Here is a 25,886-nt window from a genome sequence, read left to right as displayed (position 1 = left end):
TTGAGACAAAATTCCTACCTGTTTACAGAGGGTTCACACAAAGAATCACAGTTAAATCACAATGGATCACAATCTGCAGTGAGGAAATTCAGCAGAAGCCTGGCAATGAGGAGAGGCACGGTTTAGGCTACTGGTTAGCAACAGCACTCCCACTGCTGTTGTGTGACCTTCCAGTCCACAGCCATAGAGCCTAGTGGAAAGTTGTCCAAATGGAGGCGATGGATCCTGTCATTCTGGTCAACCTCAGGGGGTTTCAGTGAGGTTGTCAAGGCCGGCAACGCAGAACAAAAACAATCAAACCAGGCGAATTAACGCCATGCTGTTGACCCTATGTTGCTGACGCCATGCTGGTGATGCACAACGAGGCACGACACTGTCATTTTAACACAATGACAGAACTGGGCACTGGGCAGGATCCCGAGTGAATTCCCGCAGAGTGGAATAAGAGCACGCTATGGGGAAGCTGACTTGCTCCAGTGACAGTGAGCTTTATGGGTACTATGACGGTTCATCCCCATGATAAATAAGTCCTCCTCAGTTGAAGTACTCTGATTTCTCATTGAAGATATGTTAAGATTCTCACTTAATCATCATTTAGTGATTACTGATTTTAAATCATTGGTGGTTTGTGAAGGCTGAAGCTTGCATCCAAAGCAACAAACATTTGAGTCATTTAGACAAGAATATGTTTACTAGAGCAACTTAGGACAAGCACTTTGCTCACAGGTACCACAGCAACAGCAGGAAGACCACCAGCACCTTCCAGATTACAGGCCCATGGCCTCAGCAGCTATCACTCCTGCCCCAGTTAATAACCTGATAATAAACCAAATGACTTGCCAGTTTCACTGACAAAATCGAAACGCAGCCAAGCTTAAGCATTCCATAGTAGAAAAAACACACGTGACACACAACTCAGCTATCAGTCTCAGTCATTCACAAAATTTAGGCAAATTAATTTATAGTGTGTTCACTGTCACATGTGAAATTTATTGAATGTGCATCCTGAATATAAGGGCAAAACACATATTTGCCATTTTCTCTCCCAACCATCAAAACTGCCTCCTAATTTAAATTAGTGCAAAAAACAAAAAAGTTGAGTAAAATGGTGGCAATGTACGGTCCTGTGACAGAGCACAGCTGAATTTCAAGGGATTGGGGAGATGCTTTCATACACTCCACAGAGTTATTCATTTATTTAGCTGATGCTTTTCTCCAAAGTGAATTACGATATTCAGCTACTTATACATACTTTAAACAGGAAGCATTTTTAGGTAAGTACCATGGTTGGGGTATTACAGCAGGAAGCGGGATTCAAACCTGGGTCCTCCAAGTGCAAGGAGGCAGCTCTGAGTCCTAGGCCACATGCTGTCCCTGCTCATGTCATGTGCTTACTGCACGAGTTTGGCCTTACACTGCTTTACGTATTATGCAATTTCTTTCATTTTGCTACAAGCAACTGTGAAAAAAATAAATCTTATTCTGCAAGTAATTAATTTTTCTTGCCCCTTCCTGTCAACTTCATTAAAAGCCTTCCAGTACTCTTAATTCCTTCCCTGTGCTGCTAGAGGAGGTTGATTTTCCATCCCATTCCAGTGGGAATCCACTGGGTCCCCGGAGTCATGCAGGCTTCCAGTACACATCACCTTCTGCTGTACATACCTTATGCAGCTGTAGTGTTTGAACGTACTGGCAGCCTTCTGGCATTCTAGGCACAACTGGATTGCACCTGGGTAATCCTCCTCCTGGGGGAGCCAACAAGACTTATGTTTCAGGTACCTGGTTTTTTTTTCCCCCCTAAATAAATAATTTTTTCCCCCACCCAATAAACACATCTTTTTCATCCTGTTATTCAACTTGGTTAATACATTGAGGGGACCGAATGGCATTTTATACTGATGGCCGACCTTTAAAACCAACCAAATGAGAGAACTTCTTTAGAAAATGAGATTTAAAAACACACACTTGCAGGTTTGCAGGCAAGCATGACCAAGTAGAGTGCTTACTAGTGTTCCAATCAACATTGTTTCCTTTTGTGCAATTCTCATATCTGAAGGGAGTTGCCAGACTGATGAAGACCACACCCCAGTTTAACCAGTTTACCATTAAGCACAATTAGCCATTCAGCAAAGAGAACACCAGTAATTACAATTACCTCCAACATCTCGCTCAACCGCACATCTGTTCTTTGCTGTAAAAAACACAAGAACCAGATAGTCAATGACCATGGCTGGAACAGCACCACACTAGACAACAGTATGTCCCCAGAATGCTGGGCCATATCATAATGCTACTAGAGATCAATAAACAGACTTATAATAGCAATGAAGGAGAATGCTAAAGAAATGACATATGACTAATCATGCAGGTAGAGAGAGCCAGGTTGTTACCAGAGTCTTTATGGTCCTCAGTGACTTGAGCAAGCCAGTGAGCAGCTGCCTCCTCCTCTGGTTGGCAAGGAGCCCCAGACTGGCCTCCGTGAAACCTTCCTTGGCAAAGCTCAACTGTCTGCAGGCCGACAACCACACAACACATTAAACGGTTGTATTTCAGCACACAGCCAGAACTTCTCTCCTGCATACACATCAAAAGTTCTATAAGAGCATAAAAAGAATATGAATGGGGGGGGGGGGGGGGGGAATAGCGGTCTGACTTAGATTAGAACCACATGCATCCAGTGATGACCTCCTCAAAAAAAATGTAAGTTCAGTGGTATAATGGATTGCGCCGTCTTAGACACTCGGAGGTGCCGGCCCCAAGTTTAGTTCTGCCGGTTTGCTGCGCACCTTCTTGCATTAGTGCAGATCACCGCTGCCAGCTGCAGGTTCGTCTGCAGCGAAGTCACCCTCTCCAGCTCCTGCAAAAAAATCCAAAGAACTGAAACCAAAGGTCACTAGCAAACTCACCTGTCTTTTTCTCCAATACAAAATCAACCATGAATATGACCTAGATGGGGGCGAAGAGGGTTGGAGTGGGTCCTGCTCTCCGGTGGGTCTGGGGTTCGAGTCCCATTTGGGGTGCCTTGCGACAGACTGGAATCCTGTCCTGGGTGTGTCCCCTCCCCCTCCAGCCTTTCGCCCTGTGTTGCCGGGTTAGGCTCCAGCTCCCCGCGACCCCAACGGGACAAGCGGTTTAAGATGACGTGCGTGTATATGACCTAGATTATTCAATGTTTAAACCACCATGTAAAAATGCAAATATAAATAAAGGTATATGAAGAAGAAGATTTACATTTTATTTATTTGGCTGACACTTTTCTCCAAAATGACTTCTAATCCAAAACAGAAATTCATTCAAGAAAAAATAAGGGTACTCAATATAGGCCAAATTACTGACAAAAGGAAATTATTTTCATTTAGAATAATGTTGTTCTACTGATACTTATTACTATTACAATTTCTAAAAAAACACAATTAAGCAAACACTAAGGCATAAGTAACACCAAGAAAAAGAAGATGAGGAGGAGCGGGATACTGGAGGAAAAGTTCTTCATAAAAAGGGGCTGACTGTTGCTCCAAGTGCCTTTCAGCTGTAGTGCTTGTTTGTTTGCCTTTTGAAGAACCAGCTGTGACAGCCTGAGGTGAACACACACTGCCTGAACTTTCAGAAAAAGCATATTATCCAACTTGCATAAAGACACGGCATTCAGAATGAAACCGTCACAACCGGATCACTTTAAGAAAATAGTTTGGAGAATAATACGAGCCAGAAAATCGGCAACAGGGCAACATACACTGAGGCCCTTTATTGCCACTTACAAGGAGAAGCACTGAAACTGAAAAACAACACAGACCTTTGGAGCTGCATCTCCCCAGCATAGAATAGGTTCATTATGAACAGTCGATGATGAGAGAGAAAAATACTATTATATTTCAAATACGAAATGTCACGCTTTACTTTTAAGGACGACACATGCTCTGGTCAATAAATAAACTAATTTAAAAGAACACCTGTATGTGTCTGAAATATGCAAATCATAGAGCAGAAAACAGCATTTTTACCTCAAGGGCATCCTGAGAATAAACAAATGTGTGTTAGCTGGAAGTGATAGCTAGCTACAAATACAGACTATTATCATTATTATTGCTATTACCACCACCACTACTATTATTATTAGTAGCTACAGCTAGCTATTATTACTGGCACTCATTCATCAGAACACAACTTCATTAGCCACAACAGAATTCTGACCATGTTTGGGCAAGTTCTGTCAAACCACCACGCAATGACCTATCCAACTGGAATGCTGCCCAGCCACCCATGGGATGTTCCTTTGCTGTGCCGTTTATCACCACCCAGAAGTAGATATTTTGTCAAGGGCATCTCAGTCTCCACTTGAGAACCATGAGCTGATATAATAAACGTGAAGAAACGTACAGTAATTACTGTTCAGCCACTGTAGTGCCTAAGCCCCGCTGCTGGTGCTGAGCGACCTTGAGGATAATCTCATCGTCCCCGTACTATCTGTCTGATGCCTGACAATAAGAGGGCAGAGATGTTACAGGGACTTGAATGGTAATAATGCTGAACATCCTGTCGTTTTGTTCCGGAGAGTTAAGAGCACTCGTAATTAAAGTATCATTAAAGTGGATTTATATGCATACATGCAACAGTTTTTCAGTCGTCTCTCAAGAATGTGGCTACATTTATTCAAAAGAGAATAAACCATCTGCAATTACAAAAGAGTGAACCAATTGGCTTGATAACATTTTTATGAAAGCCTCCTAATCACCACTTAGCACCTAATCATGATAAGTTATTATCAAGCCCAACCTACCCAAAGAGCACTGTGTGAATTCCTGTAGAGCGGGGCTAAATTATAATGACTTCAAGGTTGCGGGAGGCGAGCGGACACCCAGGATGACATCGTTTTATATTCATGTATGCTCTGTGCCGGCATGACCTCTCTGTTGACCACGCGTCAGCACCTTCCATATTTAAATAACCGGGCACGTCGTGGCTCGTGGGAGTTGTGCCGCTGGATGATGATATAGGAACAGGAAGATGAAGACGGAGCGCCACACAGAGGCGCAAACTGCAGCAATTCAGTGGGACAGACCCCGACCGTCCCCGATATGTCCTAGGGAATTATGCGATTCAAAACACTCAATATGTATGAGCAACTGTTTCATTTATTGTCACGTCCACGGGGACACTGAGTGCAGCAAATTGCACATAAGCTTTTTGGAAAGATGAGTTTCAGAGGTCGCTGCTATAGATGGCCTGACGAACATCCAACCTTCAATTAGATTTGCTCTCACTTTTAATTTATCTTGTAAGATCAAATTGCGCCGATGAGCCGATTAGCTACTGTTGATCTTTTGTTTCCCTGATGGCCTCTGGACGTTTCTTCCCAGCTGGTTGTTCCTTGGCTAATAAGGGTTTTGTTATATTCTGTAGAGCAATGTGTCATAATGAGGGTGATACAGCAGCAGTAGATTCCATCTGCTGCTATTTCAGGATGTGAGCCAACCCAACAGCAATGAACAAACTTCTCTGTCAGCATCAGAATAACAATCAGGACTGTATTTCCATGAAGCATGCTGCTGCGGTGCAAATATAGTAATAAATGTTTCTGGGGCCAGGCTCAACCCTTCCACTCCAGTTTCCTCTATAGGTTGGTTCTACCATATGATGCTGCCCTCACCGAAGCACAGTGTCACAACTGCTTTCGACAGAGACGATCACAACAGGGCAAACTAAATGGCCCTCCTTCCTAGTGTCAATTATGGTGTGGAAGGCTTATGGAAACTATCTGGCACCATCGGTTACGGTGGACCCTTACCTCCAACACCTAAGTATTAGCTAAGCTTCTGAACAAAAAGGAACTGTCCAATTTTTTTTTTTTTTTTAAATTAAGTACAAAATAAATCTAACAGGACATTATGTGTATCAATATTTGTATTCTGTTTATTTTATTGTATGATCAAAAACAGATCTTTAGCAACATAGCTGTGCAGTTGCTTGCATGGTAGTAGTGGGACCGGTGTGATCAATTTGAAGAGCGCTTAGCCATCAGGGACATTGCCACTTCAGGCCGTACGGTACTGTAGGAAATCAACTATAGAAGAAGGTCTACTATAGCAGGTGGTGTTAACAGCAAGCCAACATATATAAACAAATATAAAACATTTATCCTTTCAAAATGTCACCTCACCTAAGAAAAACATCCGTGACAAATGTGCCCTTTGGCAATGGTAACTAAACATAAATAACTCTTACAAATTTCCCGCTCCATTACTGCCATTACTTTCAAGAGGCAATAATTGCCATGTGCTGATGTCACTATGAAATTCACATTAATACATACAAACTGTGTATGTCTAGGTGAAAAGGGCACTTAATGGAAGCACAGAAAATGTATTCAGTGTAGATGTTCCACACTATGCAATGCCATAAAACTCACAAGGCAATGTTACTTTTAATGTATGAATGGAAAGTTTCAATTTCAAAAGTGTAGAGAAAGCTCAGCTATACACAAGCCTTACCTTTACATAGGAAGGCTGCTTTTCCAGGATGAGGTCAGCAACCTTTTTAGAGACCTGGAAATAAAAATAAACACATGAAAAATAATGAAAATATAAAATAATGCAACCACTATGTATTCATGCTTCCATCAAATATAGAAGCCCATGGTATACAACAAGGGTTATTCTGCACAAGAGAAACTCTCCCCAACACAGGTATTTCACCACACAGCATATACATTTGAGAACATGACTGTTCTTACCATAATAAATGTGATCTATATCCAAGCCTAAAAAAAACACACAGCTGCTTTGAACCATCATACAGGGAGAAAAAATAAGTTTTACGACCATGGCAAACAATTCAGATTTTTGACTTTATTGACTGAATAATGGTTTTGGTAATTAGTGTATACAAAGTGTGATCAAAAATTTCTAAGACCCACATTTATTTCAAAGAACAGTGTAGTTAATTCTAAAATGTTGCCTCTTCAAAGTAATCTCCACCATAAATTCCTGATGTTTTTTGAATGCTTAGTTCTTTCCTGCCAAATATTCTTGAATAGAGGCTGCAGTGTGTGAAAAAGCACACTGCCACGGTGCAGAAACCAACCATTCTTCCATAGCTCCTACCTAGACTTCGCCCAAAATTATTTTCTGAAATCAATTCTAAAATCAAAACGAAACTCAAAAAGAGGACATTTGATGATACTCTAAACATCTATAAAATATGTAGGCGAAATGTAGTCATATCACAGCTGAAGATTTCCAGCACTAATTCCAAAAGAGGCAGGAACAAATACATGTCATTTGAGGAACATTATTTTGAAGGTGATCATACATAAAATGATGTATGGACAGTATTCCTTCAAATAAATAAGCTTTGGAACTTTAACCACTCCTCATAATGTATCCGAGTAAACCCTGACCAAAGAACCAAAGCTGTGCATTTTGAGAATGTTTTGGAGCAATCACAAAAAATCTAGAAGGAAAACAGCAGCAGCCTGCAACTTCTTCACTATCTTTAAAAATGTATGAAAAGCTAAACTTTGTAAGTTGTGACCTACTGTCAAAAGTGATGTTAGTATAAAGGAACAAACAGGTTCTGCACAGGCTCATGCCACACATGGGAATTTTAAGACCAAGTGATGGATAAAATGCAATGCATGCATAGAGAGAATGTGACAAAGGAACACCTGACATGCAATCATTTCAGCCTGAGGTGAATGAGCCACAAGGGGCTAATGGCCAGACCTACTACTTGATGGAAGATCATTTAGCTGGGGACAAAATATGACAGAGAGCATTATGCGCATTATTCCAGGGATGAATCCAATTGTGCTAATACCATGGAAGGGGCTCCTATCTCATGTTTAATCAGGAGATGGGATGTTCTACTGGATATGGGCAGAGGAGATTTGAGCCGGTCAGATGGCAAGTTCAGTGTGGCTACTGAGCAGTAGAGAGATCTCACGAAGGAAGCCGCAGTACAGACAGACAGACAGACAGACAGACAGACACAGAGAGATAAGCTTAAACACACTGGCATACTGGGAGAGGCTCAAAAGTGGCAGCGAAAACAACAAACTAAAAATTCAGAGCACCGATTTCGCAGCGCCATGGGGCTGCATCTGCACATACAATGAGTGTATCGCCTTCATTGGAGCAGCCATTAGTGGTACACAAAGGTACCATAAGCTGTCTCGACTCATCACTGCCTGCTACTCCTGAGGACAGCAGGGCAAGGGGCTATCGTGGGATTGCCCGAGATCATAGTTAAAATAAAGCCAAATTCAGGATCCCATCTGAAATTTGCGGGAACTACTCTGTAGTGAGGGGGGCGCGGTGACGCAGTGGGTTGGACCGGGTCCTGCTCTCTAGTGGGTCTGGGGTTCGAGCCCCGCTTGGGGTGCCTTGCGGCGGACTGGCGTCCCGTCCTGGGTGTGTCCCCTCCGGCCTTACGCCCTGTGTTGCCGGGTAGGCTCCGGCTCCCCGCAACCCCGTATGGGACAAGCGGTTCCGAAAATGTGTGTGTGTGTACTCTGTAGTGTGAAAATCCTCAAAATGTCAAAATGAATGTAAAATATTTTTAATTTCAAAAACGTTCATTGCGCAGGAGTTTACATGGTTTTATCACCTCTGTTTTTCGCCTGAGACTGGGATGAAAAATATCTTACACAGGAGACTGTGCAAGAAAAAAAAAAAAAATTAAGGCAGGCCAAAAGACAAAACCATTTAGCTGTCAACATTTCCTGAACCGTGTCTTCCAAACCTGAAACATGGCAGCCTTTTTTCTTACACATATCCCCCCTCGGAACATAACCAGACATAAATTAAATAAAGACCAGCTTTTTACCCTGATTTGGTTCACTGGACATAATACACCTCCTACTGGGCTCCCTTTCTGCAATGCAAATCCAGCAGCTTTGCTAGAAGAAAGGGCAATTCAAAGGGCAAAACAGAACCTGAATGAAACAGACTGATCACAATAACCCCAAAATACAGGGAACACCACGCATCTGTCTAAAACATGGGGTTCCTTTCTGCAATGCAGACAGCGTCTGAATTCAAAACCAAGTAGCACAACAGCTGCCGACACTTCTCTGAAACTGGAGCCAAAGCACCAGCACCGCAGCCAGCGAAAGTGAAATTTACAGCATGTTCTTCTTCCCAGCGCAGGCCTTGCAACAGCAAACACAACGTCCATCCACATTCCTTCAGCAATCTTTTTCCCCTGTTCAAACTGATTTGTTCCACCGCAGGCAAGACCGCGGGGAAATGATCCCACCTCCTGATCCTAGATGCAGACCGCACAATGTAGTCCTAAACACGAGGCCTTGCACATGATGCATTACATAAATAAAAAAAAAAATAAAAAAATAACAACCCTTAGATTTGAGCAGAATGTCAACTCATTTTTGGGTTTTAAAGGGGAACTCCACGCAAGGTTGACAGTGATTCTGCAGACATCCAAGGGAAAAGGAATCAAGAGTTGGGCCCCTCTTTTCTGAGCGCTCACCTGTTTTCACACCATCTGTTTTTTCCTAGATATTCGTTGGAAGTCCATGAGAGTTGAATTTTTGAACTCTGAAAATTGTTGCCTTTTTTCTGATCTCAGTACCAACACCCACCTCATGTGTTCCTCAGGACTGTACTGTGAAATGTGGCATGTGAGCTACAAATGGATCTGGGAGACGCGGGTGTTCACTCACTCCGTCTGGTGTGTGTCAGGTAGAAATCTCTACTTTGAGGCCGGTATCTAAGTTAAAAAGTGTGTTCATGTAGCGTCACATTGACGATCAGATACACGGTCATTTTTATTCACCTTCCTTACTTTCTCAACTGACAGAGGAGGTATAATAAATATTGCTTTTGTTCACTGGCTATTTCATGCATATCTTTAAATTTTTTCAGCAGTTTTTGGTAATATTTTATTAACTTCGTCCTTGGTTAATAGAAGAATTCTAGTTTACGATCACATAAGAGAATGTGTCACCTGATTTTTGCATGAATCTTATTTATAAAGACCATACTATTTGTGTCCATCTGTTTACAGGTACTTTAGTATCATAGGCCAATGGCAAAAATATGGCAAGGGATACACTGGCACTAACACTGACAGTATGATACCGCAAGTATCTTCAAATAAAATTTCAATTCTGAGATATTAATGTTGAAAGACCTACTGTACCTCTTGCTCATTTTTTTTTCCCCATGAAAATGACTACAAGAAACACAGAGGATACAGAGTCCTGATGATAAAGAAATGGACACTAGGAATTATACTGCCTGCCATGAACTCTAGTCGCTAGCCAATGGAGAGAGAGAAAAAAAAAAAAAGGCAGCTCATTTGTTGATCTAAATAAAAAAATTTATTAATCAATATTAGGTATAAATTTCTCTGACACCAAATATGGGTGAGCTCAAAATTAGTGTTTAGGGCTGTTACCATGCAGTCTGAAGGTGTCTGGTTCAAATCCCACTCCTGCTGTAGTACCCTTGAGCAAGGTGTTTACCCTGAACTGATACAGTAAATCATTTCTAGCTGGACATATTATTGTAAATAATTGAAACTAGCCCTGTGATATACTTCACATAAAGAGCCAATTTGGAAAACGGCGACAAAGGAATAAAACAATACTAATAATAAAAAGAATCATAAGAAATATATCAAGCAATGTAACCTGGTATGATTTCCCATTTAAATGAAACACAATAGGTGAGAATATAACAAAACAGATCAGTGCCTGAAGGAGGACTGGATCTTCTCATCCCGAGTAGGGAAGACCAGAACGGTCTCTTACGCCTAACAACCATCAAACTGCAGGGTTTGACATTTGCTGCCCTTTTGTCTTCATGAATGAGAGCGGCTCGTTCAGAAGGCGCAAGATCGTTCAAATGGAAGACGAATGAGACGGCGAGCGCGCGGTCAGCAAGCCAAGGCCCCTAATGATGTCTTTCCGCAGCGGCACTCCTCGAGTGGAGATATTTGTTACGCCAAACGAGCTGCCATAAATAAGAAAAGCCAATCTCATATTCAGTGCATTACAAGCAGAACCCATTTGCACGGGTGCCAAGTAACCCATAACATGATAGAACCTCAAAAAAAAAAAAATCATGTGACTTAAAAGAAAAAAAAAAAAAACTGATTTAAAATTTAAATTATTAAAGATTAGAATCATCCATCTACCTGAGCAGGTAATTAAGCAAAAGCAGAGAATTTCATTGTGCATAATTCAACAATTTTTCTCATCAAAAACAAGTTCCAAAAGTCTGCGTCAGTTTAGTAGAAGTGCTTTCCACTTTATTTTAAGGTAGATGACATGACGTGAACTTGGGTTCAAGGCTCGCATACACTAATTGGAAAGCTATGGCAGCCCTTCGTTCAGGCAATTAAATGGGGGTACGATGGATACTGACAGCCAAAAGGCTGGACGGCTGGGTTCTTGGGATGTGTGCCCTCCAGGGTTCCTACAGAACTGGTGGCAGTAACATGGATGAGAGAGCCCATACTCCAGCAGTCGCACGTCTTGCACTAAATGACCCTCTGATGTGCATATTCTCCATGAGGAACTTAGTACAAACAAGAAATGAGCTTGCTGAATACCACATGCTTCCTAAAGGGCACCGATTTGTCATAGGTGCAAATTCAGCTGCAAGAGCACCCAGTATTGTTACCCAGCGACACCTGTGCCGAATTACAAAAAAATAATCAGAAATTAAAAACTTCAGTATTTTTCCAGTCTTTTCATTTATGGTGTCAAACATTCAGCAGGAATAAAAATGTTTTTTTTCCTGAATCATTTTCTCACTGGCACCAGAGCACCAGTTAGAGTAAGATTGAATTTGCTGCGCAGTCATGAATGGTTCACTGAGGGAGGTTGCTGCCACTCGCACCCATGTCACCATGGGATCCCTCCAAGCCACCGAGCTGATATCAAGAGCAGGTTCCATCCATGAAATGGTGAGCAGACTGCCCTTCCCCAGAACCACATCCAGGGTCCTCTCACCTACCTCCATCTGAGTAGATGGTACTGTGAGAAACCCTTGACACTCTGCATAAATCAATAAATAACTATCCCGCACACCCAACCCCCCTCCAGGCAGCTCCAAACCTGTTACACACAGGGGACCTGGGAAATGCTGCCATAGATTCTGTAGCTTTGTCTTTCACTTCCTTTTTCAATCCTCATCACTGCTGTCTCTGTGTGAGCACCCATGTTTCTTTAATAAAGTGATGTGTGAACCATCACAACCTCCCAAGAGTAAAATGTGTCGCCCTCAATGTTTGTCTCGTTAGTTTAACATTACTTACTGCTGCCTGCTGCCGTTTCAATTTGTCTCGGTATTCTTCCAGTTCCTGAAGATTGAGCTCAGGTGGCAGTTTCTGTGGGCAAAGCAATGCAACAGTTGTGCTTTCTATGAAATCAAAAAAAGAAAATGCTTAGGTGGAAGATATGTAAATTTTTTTCTAAATGTATGTTGCGCTTGGATGCTAGGCTTTAGTACAGGTTCTGTGGACAGAAGGATCCTTCTTACAATGCCTTAAAATAAAACCGATAAGGCAAAGGATGCTAAAATATAATCAGAATTACACACTTACTTAGATGCATAATGAATCAAAACAATTTTGGCGAACTTTGCAAAGGGAACAACAACAAACTGAATCTGAGAGACATGTAATTACTTTACTCTTGGCTGCATTTTTATTCTCCTTGAGAATATGCAGGCAAACCTAACGAGATTTCACGCTGACTATAAGCAGTTAATCCATCAATCTTGCCTTGATGGGAATTATGCAGGCCGTGCTGTTAATTTGCATGAGTGCTACACCCATTGCTTTGTAGCTCAAGAATTAGTTCTGCGAGTTCTGGGGGGGGAATGCTGTCAGTGAAAGGATGAATGAAGATCGTGAGGGGACCTGCTTCTACCTTGGTGGAATTTTACTGAATCCATTCCTTCATGGCATTCCCCAGCACACCCCATCCCCCTTCCCTTTCCAGAAGCTTCTGTGATGCCTGGCTGATGTGCTGCTGCCTTACCTCCAGCTCATGCCGCACCATGTCAAAGGAGTCGCCAGAGAAATAAACCTCCTCGATGCTGTTAATTATTTCCTGCTCCGCCTGGGGGTCGACTGGCTGCTCCCGCAGCTCCCTCAGCTCCTCCTGTTGAAGGGGGGAAAAGAAGGAGGTTAGCCAAGCTTCCGTCACGTCCCATGACACCCTTGTGAGGAGAATGGGGGGGCGGAAAAACTTTAAAATTCTGACCCTCATGTAAAGGAGTATTGATATAAAGCGGTGTGCTTGGTTCCCAGACCAGGCAAGCCCACAGATTAAGGTGTTTAAGTCTTCCTCTCGGAGGCGACGCATCCGGGATATTAATGAGATGGACTGATACACACACAAGTATCGATATGGCCACTGGAGCACAGAGCGGGCACAAAAAAAAAAAAAAACAAACATTTTTCTTGCAACTCAACTGCTCTTTGCTGTTGATGCAGTGCTTTCTTGTTAAATCCAGAAGCATCCCCAGATACAACCTTTAATCAGCCATTACTCTGGTATTGTACTGCTCATTTGTGTATCTTGTAATATTTTTTAAAAAAAATTTTTAAAAATCGGTATGGGTATAGGGATTTGTCTGTGTCTTATGCACCTACTTGAACGATGAACCGCGGTGCAGCAAGTGGTAGGGAACAAACTAGGTTTGCTTGAGACTTTCATGTCTGCAGCTCTGTCTCCTCTCAATGTAATGCATAAATTGTACTTTTGCTGAGATGTACGTCGCTTTGAACAAAAGCGTCTGCTAAATGAATAAATGTAAACCATAATTCTGCATCTTAATGATAAAATGCACTCTTATCATTAAAAACCTCTTGTCCGGTGCAGGGTCAGCATAGTCCAGAGCCTAACCCAGAAGCATAGAGCAACAATGCCACTCTGAGTATAAAAAGGTAATAGTTACGGCGGGAATAATGTAATTGTTTACCTGATCATATTTCATGCTGGATGCATGAATTTAGTTAAGGATTTATCTACTGCATTCTTAAAACAAGTACACTGCACATTTTGTCTATCCACCTGAGTTACTGTGTTAATCCAACAATTGCTGAGTAGACCAACACACAAAATCCAGGAAGCAGAGAGCACAAGGAGGGGCTCCGCCCCATTGCAGGGCATGCATACATACACATATATACTTTTACTGTCATGCTGAAGGCGTTCAAGTCGAATCAATACACCAGTTCCGCTGAAGAACATGTTTTTTGGAATGTGGGATGAAACCCAAAGTACCAGAAGCATCCCCACAGACACCCAAAGGAAGAAGGCACAGACCGGGGAGGCCTGGAAATGCAGTGGTCCACACAATGCACCACATCCACATACACATCATCCTAAGACTTTCGTGTTCAATGAAATGAAGGAGTCAGACCAAACTTACAGCAAATAACTCCAACTTTTATATAAACCAACCAACAGATTTTTGCATTTAGAATTTGCTATTGAACTTGGAGTACTGAGACATTCAAAGTAAAAACGGATGCACACTTCCATGATCAGATTCAGATTTCCTTGAAGTTTGGCTGGCTGAAGATAAACATATATCAGTAGTAATCAATCCATATCAAAGACGCCAAAAATTATGAGTGGGAAACAGAGATTCCTCTACACAAACCTCTGGATGTTAAATTTAGGGGGGGGGGGAGGGAAAAACAGAAAAAGTTCTTGCTGCTCACACTTGTTTTGAGAACCTGGCACCAGGTACACTGATGTTGGGGGAACTTGAAAAGGGTTGGAAGTTCAAGTCTCAGCAGTGAATCGCCAAGCAAATGCTCATACTGAAAGACTGGAGCAAAAGCAAACAGCTGTTCACAGAGCTGGCAACACCTGTTCAACCAATAAATAGTGGCAAACGCTCAATCTGAAACGCTGACCTCCGACTGCACCTCTAATGTTCATTGCAAACTAACCTGATTTTGCTACACAATTTGAGAAAGCTAAGTGCCAGTAAATCGGTACCTCTGGGACAACTTTCTCCCATCTTGGCAAACTTTTAAACCAGGAGAAGGTGAAACTACATCAGCATTCAGAGAGGGCTGTTATAGAGGCAGGGGTGTGTGTGCGCGTGCGCATGTGAGAGGCTGCGAGTGTGTGCGCAGGGAGCAATCCTGCGTGGGAGTGGATACAAGAGGGACGGATGACTCATCGCCTGCTAGCAGGAGGCGAACAGAAGAAAGGCAGACGGGAGTAAAACGTGGGGAAGCGTCGTGTCCGTCTCCCCCTTGCTTGCTTGCGTGGACTCATTAAAACGCAGCGCCGCGTTCTTCCCCGTGGAGGAGCTTCCATTTTGACAGCAGTGTGAAGGCACAAAATGGAGACAATCAGATGCTGACGTTTTTTTTCCCCCCATTCTTTTTTCTGGAGTCAAGCGGCACCCCGAGGGTTCAACTTGTTCCAAGTGGGCGTGTGCTGAAACACTGGAAGCCCCACCCACTTCTGCAGTTCATCCAAAGAGCCATTTAAGTCATCGCTGTCCCTTTCATGAACAGGACACACTGATGATCATTATCTCCAGAGCAACACCTACCTCACACACTTCACACATCAATCACAGCACAACAACAGGTAATATGGACATTTCACTAGTTATCATCATTATTATAACCACCATCACTTTTCTCAAATATGACTTCCAATGTAAGGTTTGTACACTGAGCTACTTACACCGATTTTCCCATCTATACAGCTGAGTCATTTGGAGAAACTGAGGGTAAAAAAAGCACAGTGGCACAGCAGTAACCCTAGTACATTACTGCCCCTCAGCTCCAAGTCCAGGCGTAGGTTCAAATGTAGCTCAAGGTACACAGAGTTTTCACGTTGACAACCAAAAAATATGCCAAAGGCGGCAACGGTAAACCCCTTCTGTACTGTCTCTTACCATATAAGCCAGACGACGGGTCACTGCGAGTCAGACGTAGTCTGTTCATTGAAAGGCAACACCTTCAATCACAACACCAGCTGCTGCCGCTAGCTGAGCTTACTACTTACACTCTCAGCTGGGTTTTACCAATCAAAGCTTACATCACACTGAACAGTGCAGGAACGGGAGGAACCACATGCTCGTCTGGGCATCAGTGGTCCAGCAGCAGATGCGAACAGACTCTGCGCTGACTCGCACTGCTGTCTCGCACTACGGACACAATTCTGGCCACAGCAGAGCGCTTGTGTATTTGAGGGCCAGAGTCCAACAGGCACTTCAAAAGTTCGTCTCGCACATTTCCATCCAGCTCCTGGAGGAGGACCCTGGACACGGACACCTGGCATCAAACCCCAGAAGCCGGATGCACCGACGCGCGGGCCCTGCACCGCCTCAGCTTAAGCTTTGTGTAACTCCCCCCTTCATTTGTTCACCGCTTACACCGAGAAAGGTCTCACCTCTCTGCATAAACTCTTTCCAGCTGAACTTTCTTTATAGGTTTGTCAGAAAACAATTTAGTTTTTTCAAAATAATAATAAACTATGTGCATCCTTTGTCAGTATCACCCAAAAGTATCATAACTCATCTGTATATCATGGTCTGTTGATCCCCCCCCCAATGGGAGTCTCCAGTGATAACGCAAAAATAATAATACAGCGCCACCATCTGGTGGAATGGAGTACTGCTCCATTCTGCCAGATGGTGGCGCTGTATTATTATTGAGACCTCTGACAGCAGGAAATCCCTGTATTGAAGGCCCAGTTCCGATGTAAGATGAGTTCAAGCAAACTTTATCTCCTCTGCAGTATATAGTCAGTCCGTCACTGTTTGCCCTGCCCTGGTGTACTCTAAAACAATCACAGGCAATACATCAACAGCAAGGACACAGGATATGGGTGGACAGACAAACATGTTTCCAGCCAGGACTGTGCAAGCAGACAAAAGAAGCTGTCTAATTTCTGGGGGGGGGTCACCTTATAAGCTTTTGTGCCAGATAACGTGACATTTCTGCAGACGCTTTTGGCCTGAGGGCCACCCCGTTAGCATATGGCCATCGCCATGGACACATACTATTACAACCTGCTATGAAGACATACTCTCTCGTCCCAGAGTTCCTTAAACATGGCTTTTCTTCTCACTGTGACCAGGAGTGAAACCTGATGGAGAGCCCTGGACAGCCTGGCTAATAGAATGAATGCAGGCCATACCGGCTTTCAATGGGTGCTCTCCTTGAACCCCAGTTGGTAGCATGTCTCATAAAACAACATAATCGAAAATACCACACTGAAAGGCAGTGAAACACACTCACAGCATTCAGCATAAAAATCAAGCTAAACAGCACTGGGGAAAAACACAGTGCACCCAGGAAATCAAATTCCCATACAGCATATTAATCACACTGCCTGAACAGAGGTGTATAAATGGCATGGCATTTAATAGTAACAAAACCATATGATTCAGCAGAATCTAAAGCAGCAGTAGTTAAAGCTTCAGTTAGGACTGCGTTATGGTCATATTATTTGAGCGCATTATTTCAGCCCACAGCATACCTAAACCCTAAATTAAACACGTGGATATAGACAATGCCTTGGCATGACTTAATGTGAAGCCATGAACAATTACAAGAGGCTGGAATTTTACAGCAGAACAGTTCAAATCAGGTAGACAGATAATTTCTTCAGTCTTTCGCTTAATATCCATCCATTATCAATAACTGCCTGTCCAGTGAAGGGTCACTGGTTCAGAGCCTATTCTGGAAGCACAGGGTACAGCGGTCCATGACAGGACAATCACACTCACTAATTCAATGAAAAGCACACACTAAGGGCAGTTCAGTCAACTTCCCTGAAACTTGTTTTCAAACAAGTAGGAAGGAAACCCAAATGAACATGGGGAGAACATGCAAACTCCACACAGACTCAGCCGATCAGTTACTGTTCACAATACACACTTTCTGTGGGATGCACCACTGCTGATATTGTTCCCAAGTCTTCAGTGGGAGTTGAAACAGAAATAATATTCCATGTGTTCATCAGCTTCAGTTCCACTTCCACTACACATGGAATTGACACAGACTACTCAGGACTGCATCAGCCAGCAGAATCGTCTCATGTGGAGAAACCTATGAGGGCTGCATGAAAGTGTATGCAGCGCCGCTCCACCCAGGACTACGGGGTCCACCCAGCAGGTCCTGCATGGGGTCAAGCATCACCACTAACAACAGGCTGCTCCCCATTTCAAAAACCCCCACCTGGGCAGCCCGTGTGGAGGTCAAGCCTCCTTCAAAGAGGTGCTCAAATCACAGGCTACATCAAGATCCAAGCTGCTTTCATACTTCCTGGTGCTTCCTGAAAAAGCACTTGCAAGGAAGGCAGCCACCTAGTGATCAGCGTGTACGGGTATCCTGCGACACCCAGGTTGCTCACTAAGCCCCACAGAGGACCTGCATGCACAATCAGCTGAGCCCAGATGTTGCACCAGTAGCCAAAAGCCCGCGCGACCGTACTCCACACGCGTCAAAGTCATGGGGGAGATGACCGCAAGAGCAGCACCAACCACACAAATATGCATTAATAGACAATTCCCCTCTAAAGGACAGAGGACACCCAAACACAAATCAAACACTATCAGAACACAAATGTGCTCATTTGTGCAGCGCTTTCCTATTCGCTGCCACTCACACATTGATTAAAATGAAAATCAACCTGGAATGAAAACACGACTGAGCTGAGAAGAATGCACTGTCGACCTGCTCTGTACTCCACTATCTGCAATTATCTTTACTCCCGCTTGGGCTGTCAATGTTATCACCCCAACACAGCAGGAGCAGGGAGACTACCACTAGGCAAGCCTCCGATCTTTTGATGCACACCACCGACGGTTGCTTTTGATAAGGCACAGCTCTGAAGACGCGTGTCTCAGTTCCTCCGCTCGCAGGTGCGCATTCTGGGCAAACAAAGTTGGAGCCGAAGCAGCCTGGTGGCTCACTGATGCCTCGTGGTGCCTGGGCTGTGCATTTGGACATGGGTTCAAACCCCGCTCAGTCTGTGTTGAGTTTGCATGTTCTCCCCACGTTTATGTAAGTTTCCTCCCAAAGTCCAAAGACATGTTTCAGTTGAACTGGTGATTCCAAACTGGACATAGTGTGTGCATGTATGTTACAATATATGCTACACCTGCAGCTTACTGTTGTGTATTGAGTACTGTAACTCACTTTGGATTTTAAAAAAAAAAGTTAAGCAGTTATTAATCGTTGATTGATGTTTTGGAAAAAAAAAAAAAGTGTGTGCTACAAAAATAAACAAGTGCGGACAGGAACATCTCCTACCGCTCCCCTGGTTACCTTAAGTGTTCTGCTTCTGCTCTCACATGGAGCCCTGCTATTGTAACCTCTAGAAATGTACCGAATAAGATCAATAAAACTGTACAAGTCAAATTATATAATTATGAAATTATTAGTCACTTTCAATGCAAGCTTTGGCTAAGCAATGAAATAATGATAATTATGATTATACTGTAATAACAGGATTTTGAGCAATGATAGATGAGGACACCACAAGCTTACCAAAAGACTATTTTTTGGTATGTCTAGAAAAAGTCGTTCGATAGCCTTTGCATGTGTTCTGCCATCATTGCTCAAAATCCTACACGCAACATGGGGTTTCCAGCACCCAAGCCTTTCATTCCTTATTTTACTAAAAGTTGAACCTTGTTTTTTTTCTATATTATTTTGCTTTTTCTTACAATAATAACAGCCCATGTTTCCTCCAAGTCCTCTGCTTTTCACTGCCAGGCAGAGCAAATGAAGCCACAGCCATCAAACATGTCTGGAGGACAGGAAATTACAAAGTCCTGTAACATTAATGCAGCGTCGTATCGCCCTTGTCACAGGTAAATGGAGTTGGCCCCATGCCATGTCATTCTGTCGAGAAACGGAAGGTCAGAGAAAGTATACAGTCATTGGTGCTGTAGCAAAACAATCTCCATGGCCACTGGTGCACACTGGCACAATGTGCCCACAGAACGGGGGAGCTTCCTTTTCTTTTACCCTCCAGTCATATTTATTGTGCAGCCATGGAAATATCAGCCTACATTGGTGATCTTTCACAAGACACAATCCAGTTGATGAAGATAATTATGTATATAATTTCTGTTTCTCCAGACTGATTAAGACACCATGTCCATTTCTATACAATGTTATCTAAGAATGTCATTAAATTCACTTATTTACAGTAAAATGAGGTGTACTGTGGTATCTGAGTGCAACAGCTTTAATAGCTCAAAGGGTCTTCTAACCAGAAGACCCAAATAAGAAAAGCAAAACTAAATCATAATGATATAATAAATAACTAAATTATGAGAAAGTACACTTCAAGAGTGATATAGCCTAATCCCTAAACTAAGATTTTCAGCTGCACGTTATTTATGACTACAGGCATATTTCAGTTTCCAGCCATGTGTTTTCTCTTCTGTCTAATATACGAAATTCATATGTAGATTTATGATAAGTATAGTCAAAGTGGAAAAACTCCTTTTGTCTGTGTCGAAATTCACGTCAACATTCTGGCCCATACACCAAGAAAATTCATTAAACAGCCACATAAATACGCACAAAAGTGTTCATTTTTGAGGTAACGCAGGTCACCAAATATTCTTCTCAAGTGTAACAAAACAGAAAAACAGCAGAACTGCCACAACTGATCTTTTTTTTCCCCTCTTATGAGTTTCACGTAGTTTTCAGACATCTGGCTAACCATCAATCACGCAAAGACAGTAAAGCCAATATACTGCCCAGGAAATTAACATTCTCATTAAACATGACAAAATACAGCAATAAAACAGCTGAGAATCAGTTAAAGGTGTATTTTAACCAAAGATTTTCAGGACAATTAGTCACCAAATTACACTCCAAGCATATGAACAGTAGTTAAGGAACTTTTTTCAGGGCAATAAACATCATAGCATTTCATCAAATATAAGTTAACCAGTGTTCCATAAGTCAGACTTTCACTCCACATACCTAAAAGGTGCAATGACATGTGCAAAGTTTCTCACTTAACCAATATAAATAGTTAAGTGACTCATTGTTTTCCCCATCAACCTATGACAGCGTTTCAGTCATTTTCCAAATAGCGCTCACTATAAAATGAATAAATGCTTAATATTTGTTTAACTCAAGACAGATCTCATCAGAACGGCATCAATAGCACATTCTAAAATATAGGGAAAAAGGTTTTTTAAACTTTTTTTAAAATTCACTTTTACCATCACACATCTTATGGTAAAGCAAGATTCTATTCAAAACAATTATTTTATATTAAACTCCTTACACACAACTGCTTGAGGCACATTTAATATAATTATTTGTTTGCGAGGTGAAGGTCATAAAAAGCAGGGCCCCTTCAGGAATCTGAACTTGCAATTTTTTGATGACATTTTCCAAATTCAGTGAGCGCTCACTGACCCAGTGCCTCCGAGTTTGGATGCTGGTTGAAAAGATTCCCCAAAAATGCTAAACCTAATTGGTCAAAGCAGTCCCATAGACTATATTTCCCTCTCATTAAAAAAAAAAAAAAAAAATATAAATAAATACTAGTCTTTAATGGCACTGCTTTGACTTAATGCAACTACCACACTGAACATTTGTATTCTGATGTGTGATAACTATTTATTTAAATGCTATGAATGAATGAATGAATGAATGAGGGGGACATGGTGGCGCAGCAGGGTGGACCGGGTCCTGAACTCCAGTGGGCCTGGGGTTTGAGTCCCACTTGGGGTGCCTTGCGATGGACTGACGTCCCGTCCTGGGTGTGTCCCTCCCCTTCCAGCCTCTCGCCCTGTGTTGCCAGGTTAAGCTCCGGCTCCCCGTGACCCCGTATGGGACAAGCGGTTCAGACGATGTGTGTGTACACGTGTGAGAAAGAGAATGAATGAATGAATGAATGAATGAACAAAGTAGATGCCCACACACGATGACATTTCTTCGGACTGCAGAGTATTTGAAAGACTGCAGCCCTTTATGCCGTACCACTAAGGGCTTCACCGTGCATCGAACTACCTTGCTAGGAATGCGGAAGTTCTCCACGGGGCTGAGGTCCGTCATGCTCTCCTGCGGACTTTTCAGACCCTGAAAAGAAAAAGCCAGAAAGTCACACACGGTGTTTGTATGCTAAGATCACCTCCTGATGGTTTCGAGTTCCAGCCTTAAAAAGTCATTAGGCTTTAGTAACTAGACACTGCAACTCGCCACTGCAATTCCAGATAGTTAATCGGCAGGTGGAGTAGTGTAGTGTCTCCAGCGGCTGCCAATGGGAAAATTGCTGGTTCGAATCCCGCCCACGCCCTACTGTAGTGCCCTGGTGAAGCCAGGCGGGGGTGCAGCAGTTAGTGCCACTGTCACTGTGCGAGTGTCAGTCAGTCACTGAGTCAAACAAGTGCCGGCAGCAGAGTAAGGAAGCCGCGGCTAAATCACGGGTAAAACGCAGTAAGAAGGTGGCGACCATTAAATTTATAGCGTGAACAAAAGGAACGAGCTAAATAAAGGTATTAAAAACCTACAGCTGCAGTGTAGTATGTGTTCATCTCTCACTTTTAGTTTTACCACCCTTTCAACCACCCAAACACCCGCCCCCCATCCCGCGAGCTGCTCGTGACACCCCCGCGCGCCACGTAAAAATACACCGCGCGAGCTCCCGCTTAACACAACAGACGAGTCGTCATGTTTTATTTTTCCCCTGAAAGAACCGCGACCGGTCGCCGCGCCGTTAACTGATGCAATTTCATGTGTTTCACCACCCTGTCACTCACTGTGCCCACTGCCACTGCACTCTCTGTCAGTGTCAGCTGTCACCCAGTTTTGAGTTTAGCTACACGGCTAACGCGACACACACAGCAATAACCGGGGAAAGTCGTCCGCCTCTACGAGTTGCTCACCTGCCGGGCCATTAGGGACTTTATCTTTTGCATTGTAGTATGTGTCCGAGTGGAAAATTCGAGTTACAAAATGAGGATAACGCGCATTAACCCTCCCGCCCCGAACTTCTAAATTCTGAAATTTGGAAGGGACGCCATGTTGGTTAAAAGTCACGTGATTGTCTTTTTTTTTTGTCGTGTAGCATCGTGGGACGAGTAGTTCTCAAAAATCACAACGCAGCCCCGCTTCCGAAGGAATTGCGATTTTAAACTACAAATCCCATGTTTGTCAGGACTGCGAGCAGGAAAAGGTCATCAGTTGCGGGTGGTATTATATACTGTATCAGTTAGTCGTCGCACCTGTATCGCTGTGTCATTATTGAAGTACATATTTAAAGCAGGTGATCTAACAGGCAGTGCTATACTAGTGTTTCTATTATACACCTGACACAAAAGGCAATTGTCGTATGGCTATAAATAATTTGAAATATATTAATTTTTTATTCAAATATTACAACTTTGTTTGAAAACCACACTGAGGTACTGCTGTTAGCCACATTTTTCACAGCAAGAAACAAGTGGCTAAATGCGACCCAACACTCAAGGATTCTTAATTGAATTAATTCTTTTTGAGATATGTTATACACGTTGGTAAAACAAAGTTACCTTGATCATAGTACCGACCAGTCTGATTCCTAGTTAAAACAGATGTTATTTTAACGAATATGGTAGTTCAACTTATAAAATCCAAATTACAAAAAAAGGCTACATTTTAAGGCAAGGTAAAATGTGTGTGTGTGTGTGTATTTCCTTATAAGCATTACATGACAAAAATTCCTCTGTACGCCGCAGAACCGCAATTCATCAATCAATTAACGTCCCTCATGCGCTGCTCGCCGCTGACCGCCAGGGGGCGCATGTGCTCCTTGTCTCTGTGTCCAGTGAGAGAGCTGGAGGTGACATATGGCACATGGACATAAAGTGCTCATGAAGCACTTCTGTGTTCCCCTGTGAAAGAGGGTCCTGCTGAAGACCCCCTGCGGGGTGCTCGAACCAAGTGCCCAAAACCTCGGCGTCGCGGTGAGCTCACATATGCTGGAGTTCGCCGGGTAAAGCTCAGGCCTTCGCGGCTACAGCACAATTCCGTATCGTCATTTTTTCCCCAAAGGTAATACAGAAAACAATGAAATTTCATCGACATTCTGCTGGTGTTTGTAAAAATATGTAAAAATATTCACATCACATCAGCATTCACATCTTTAATTTTGATTTATGTAGCATATTATAGGAGAACGATCATAGGTTGTCCTGCAGCTGCCTGTAGTAACTAATTCACATTTAGATTTACTTATTTATCAGACACTTTTCTCCAAAGCGACTTCCAATGAACTCTATGTAGTGTTATCAGCCCACACCTTATTCACCAAGGTGACTTACACTGCTAGATACACTACTTACAGTGGGTCACTCTTTCTCTGTCACTCACACACTATGGGGAACCTGGAAAAGCACATCTTTGGACTGTGGGAGGAAACAAGAGCACCCAAAGACTTACACTGTTAGATAGACTACTTACAATGGGTCCCTCATCCATACATCAGTGGAACACACACACTCTCTCTGTGACACTCACACACTATGGGGGAACCTGAACAGCATGTCTTTGGACTGTGGGAGGAAACCAGAGCACCCGAAGACTTACACTGCTAGATACACTACTTACAATGGGTCACTCATCCATACATCGGTGAAACACACTCTCTGTCACTTACCCACTAATTTCAGCGTGTTACCAATATTCACTCATATTTTCATCAGATAAGAGTTAAAAAAAATACATCTATTGTTGTATCTATTACAGTTTTAGATAATGCAGTTAAAGTATTAATGCAAACCAACGAAAATAAAACAGTCCCTTAGCTTTTTGGGTTGTTTCAGGGAAGGAGAGAATCTACTAAATATAATATAGCGGCAGCGTGTATCAAACTGGCCTTTATTCCACTCCGCTGATGTTATGGACGATTTCCCAGTCAAATGGAGGATGATTATGACTCCCAGGCACCACAGTTGTTTGTCGTGCAAAGTCGATTTTGTGACCCACCCGTAAAGCACATAGAGGAGTTGAGCAGATGGTCTAACGACACGTCACTGCAGAGCAGACTCGCATAAAACATAAAACCGGGGCCGGCGCTGAGCACATTCTCAGGGCGTCACCATGTTCGTTCCCTTTTCGCTGCTTTTCTCACTCTTCCCCCTAGGCTGTCATACAGAGCTCCTAGATAAACACCAGCGTTTCAACAGACTTTGCAGGCACATCTCTGAATTATTCAAAATGCGTGATGCAGGTAACTTTACGCACGCGTGTCGCTCGCCGGGAATTTAAAGAGCGGTGTGACCCTTCGGTGGGTGAGAAGCAGAGCATTTTTTCCTCGTTTTGCTCGTTTTCACTGCAGTTCACTTTCCTCTAGAGTGATTGCCCTTGTGTTCTCTTGGTTTAAAAAATTAGTTTTAACTTGTGTGTAACTGACCGCAGTGTCCAAAACGACTTACGTTGCTAGATAAGCTGCACCGAGACACTTGCTATCATCTGCCCATCAACACACGCACACTAAAGGCAGTTTAGAGTCACCGCTTCACCTGACACACGTGTTCGGACTGTGGGAGGAAACCCGCGTGAACGTCAGTAGAACAAGCAAGCTCCACAGAGACTGAGCTGGACTGGAACCCATGTCCAAACCCATAGCCCTGGTGCTGAGAGGGACTAGTGCTACCCGCTGTGCTACACAGAATCATATAACTTTAACAGCCACCAGTATGTTTCATCACCATCATCCTCCTCCTCCCCCAGATGAAGACCACCCTGTTGTGGCTTAACTGTTGTCCTTGAATGGAGGGATTCAACCCCAAAGGTACATGTGGGTTCTGCAGAAGCAGAGGCACCGCACTCCTTCTTCCTTGCTCTGTCTCCCTTCCTACCAACATCCACCCCCCCCCGGTGGAGCTGTGCTGTGTACAAATTAGTGCGTA

The 25,886-nt window shown here is 43.1% G+C and overlaps 1 protein-coding gene across 1 annotated transcript in view; it reads right to left on the bottom strand.

Annotated features, from left to right (window-relative positions):
- Positions 1-23,028, bottom strand: part of vps50 (VPS50 subunit of EARP/GARPII complex) — an 88,983-nt gene extending 65,955 nt beyond the window's left edge. Inside the window, exons 1-9 of the mRNA XM_018731928.2 lie at positions 22,881-23,028; positions 22,006-22,074; positions 13,010-13,132; positions 12,283-12,354; positions 6,489-6,542; positions 2,787-2,857; positions 2,391-2,508; positions 2,156-2,191; positions 1,663-1,745 (exon numbers count right to left, since the gene is read on the bottom strand). Of these exons, the coding sequence (XP_018587444.1) occupies positions 1,663-1,745; positions 2,156-2,191; positions 2,391-2,508; positions 2,787-2,857; positions 6,489-6,542; positions 12,283-12,354; positions 13,010-13,132; positions 22,006-22,074; positions 22,881-22,913 (659 nt within the window). The 5' untranslated portion in view covers positions 22,914-23,028. The remainder of the gene's footprint in view (positions 1-1,662; positions 1,746-2,155; positions 2,192-2,390; positions 2,509-2,786; positions 2,858-6,488; positions 6,543-12,282; positions 12,355-13,009; positions 13,133-22,005; positions 22,075-22,880) is intronic.
- Positions 23,029-25,886: the final 2,858 nt, after the last annotated feature.

Source organism: Scleropages formosus, chromosome 23, assembly GCF_900964775.1.
Source record: "Scleropages formosus chromosome 23, fSclFor1.1, whole genome shotgun sequence".
NCBI classification, from domain to species: Eukaryota; Metazoa; Chordata; class Actinopteri; order Osteoglossiformes; family Osteoglossidae; genus Scleropages; species Scleropages formosus.
This window is presented reverse-complemented; position numbering and strand designations above follow the sequence as displayed.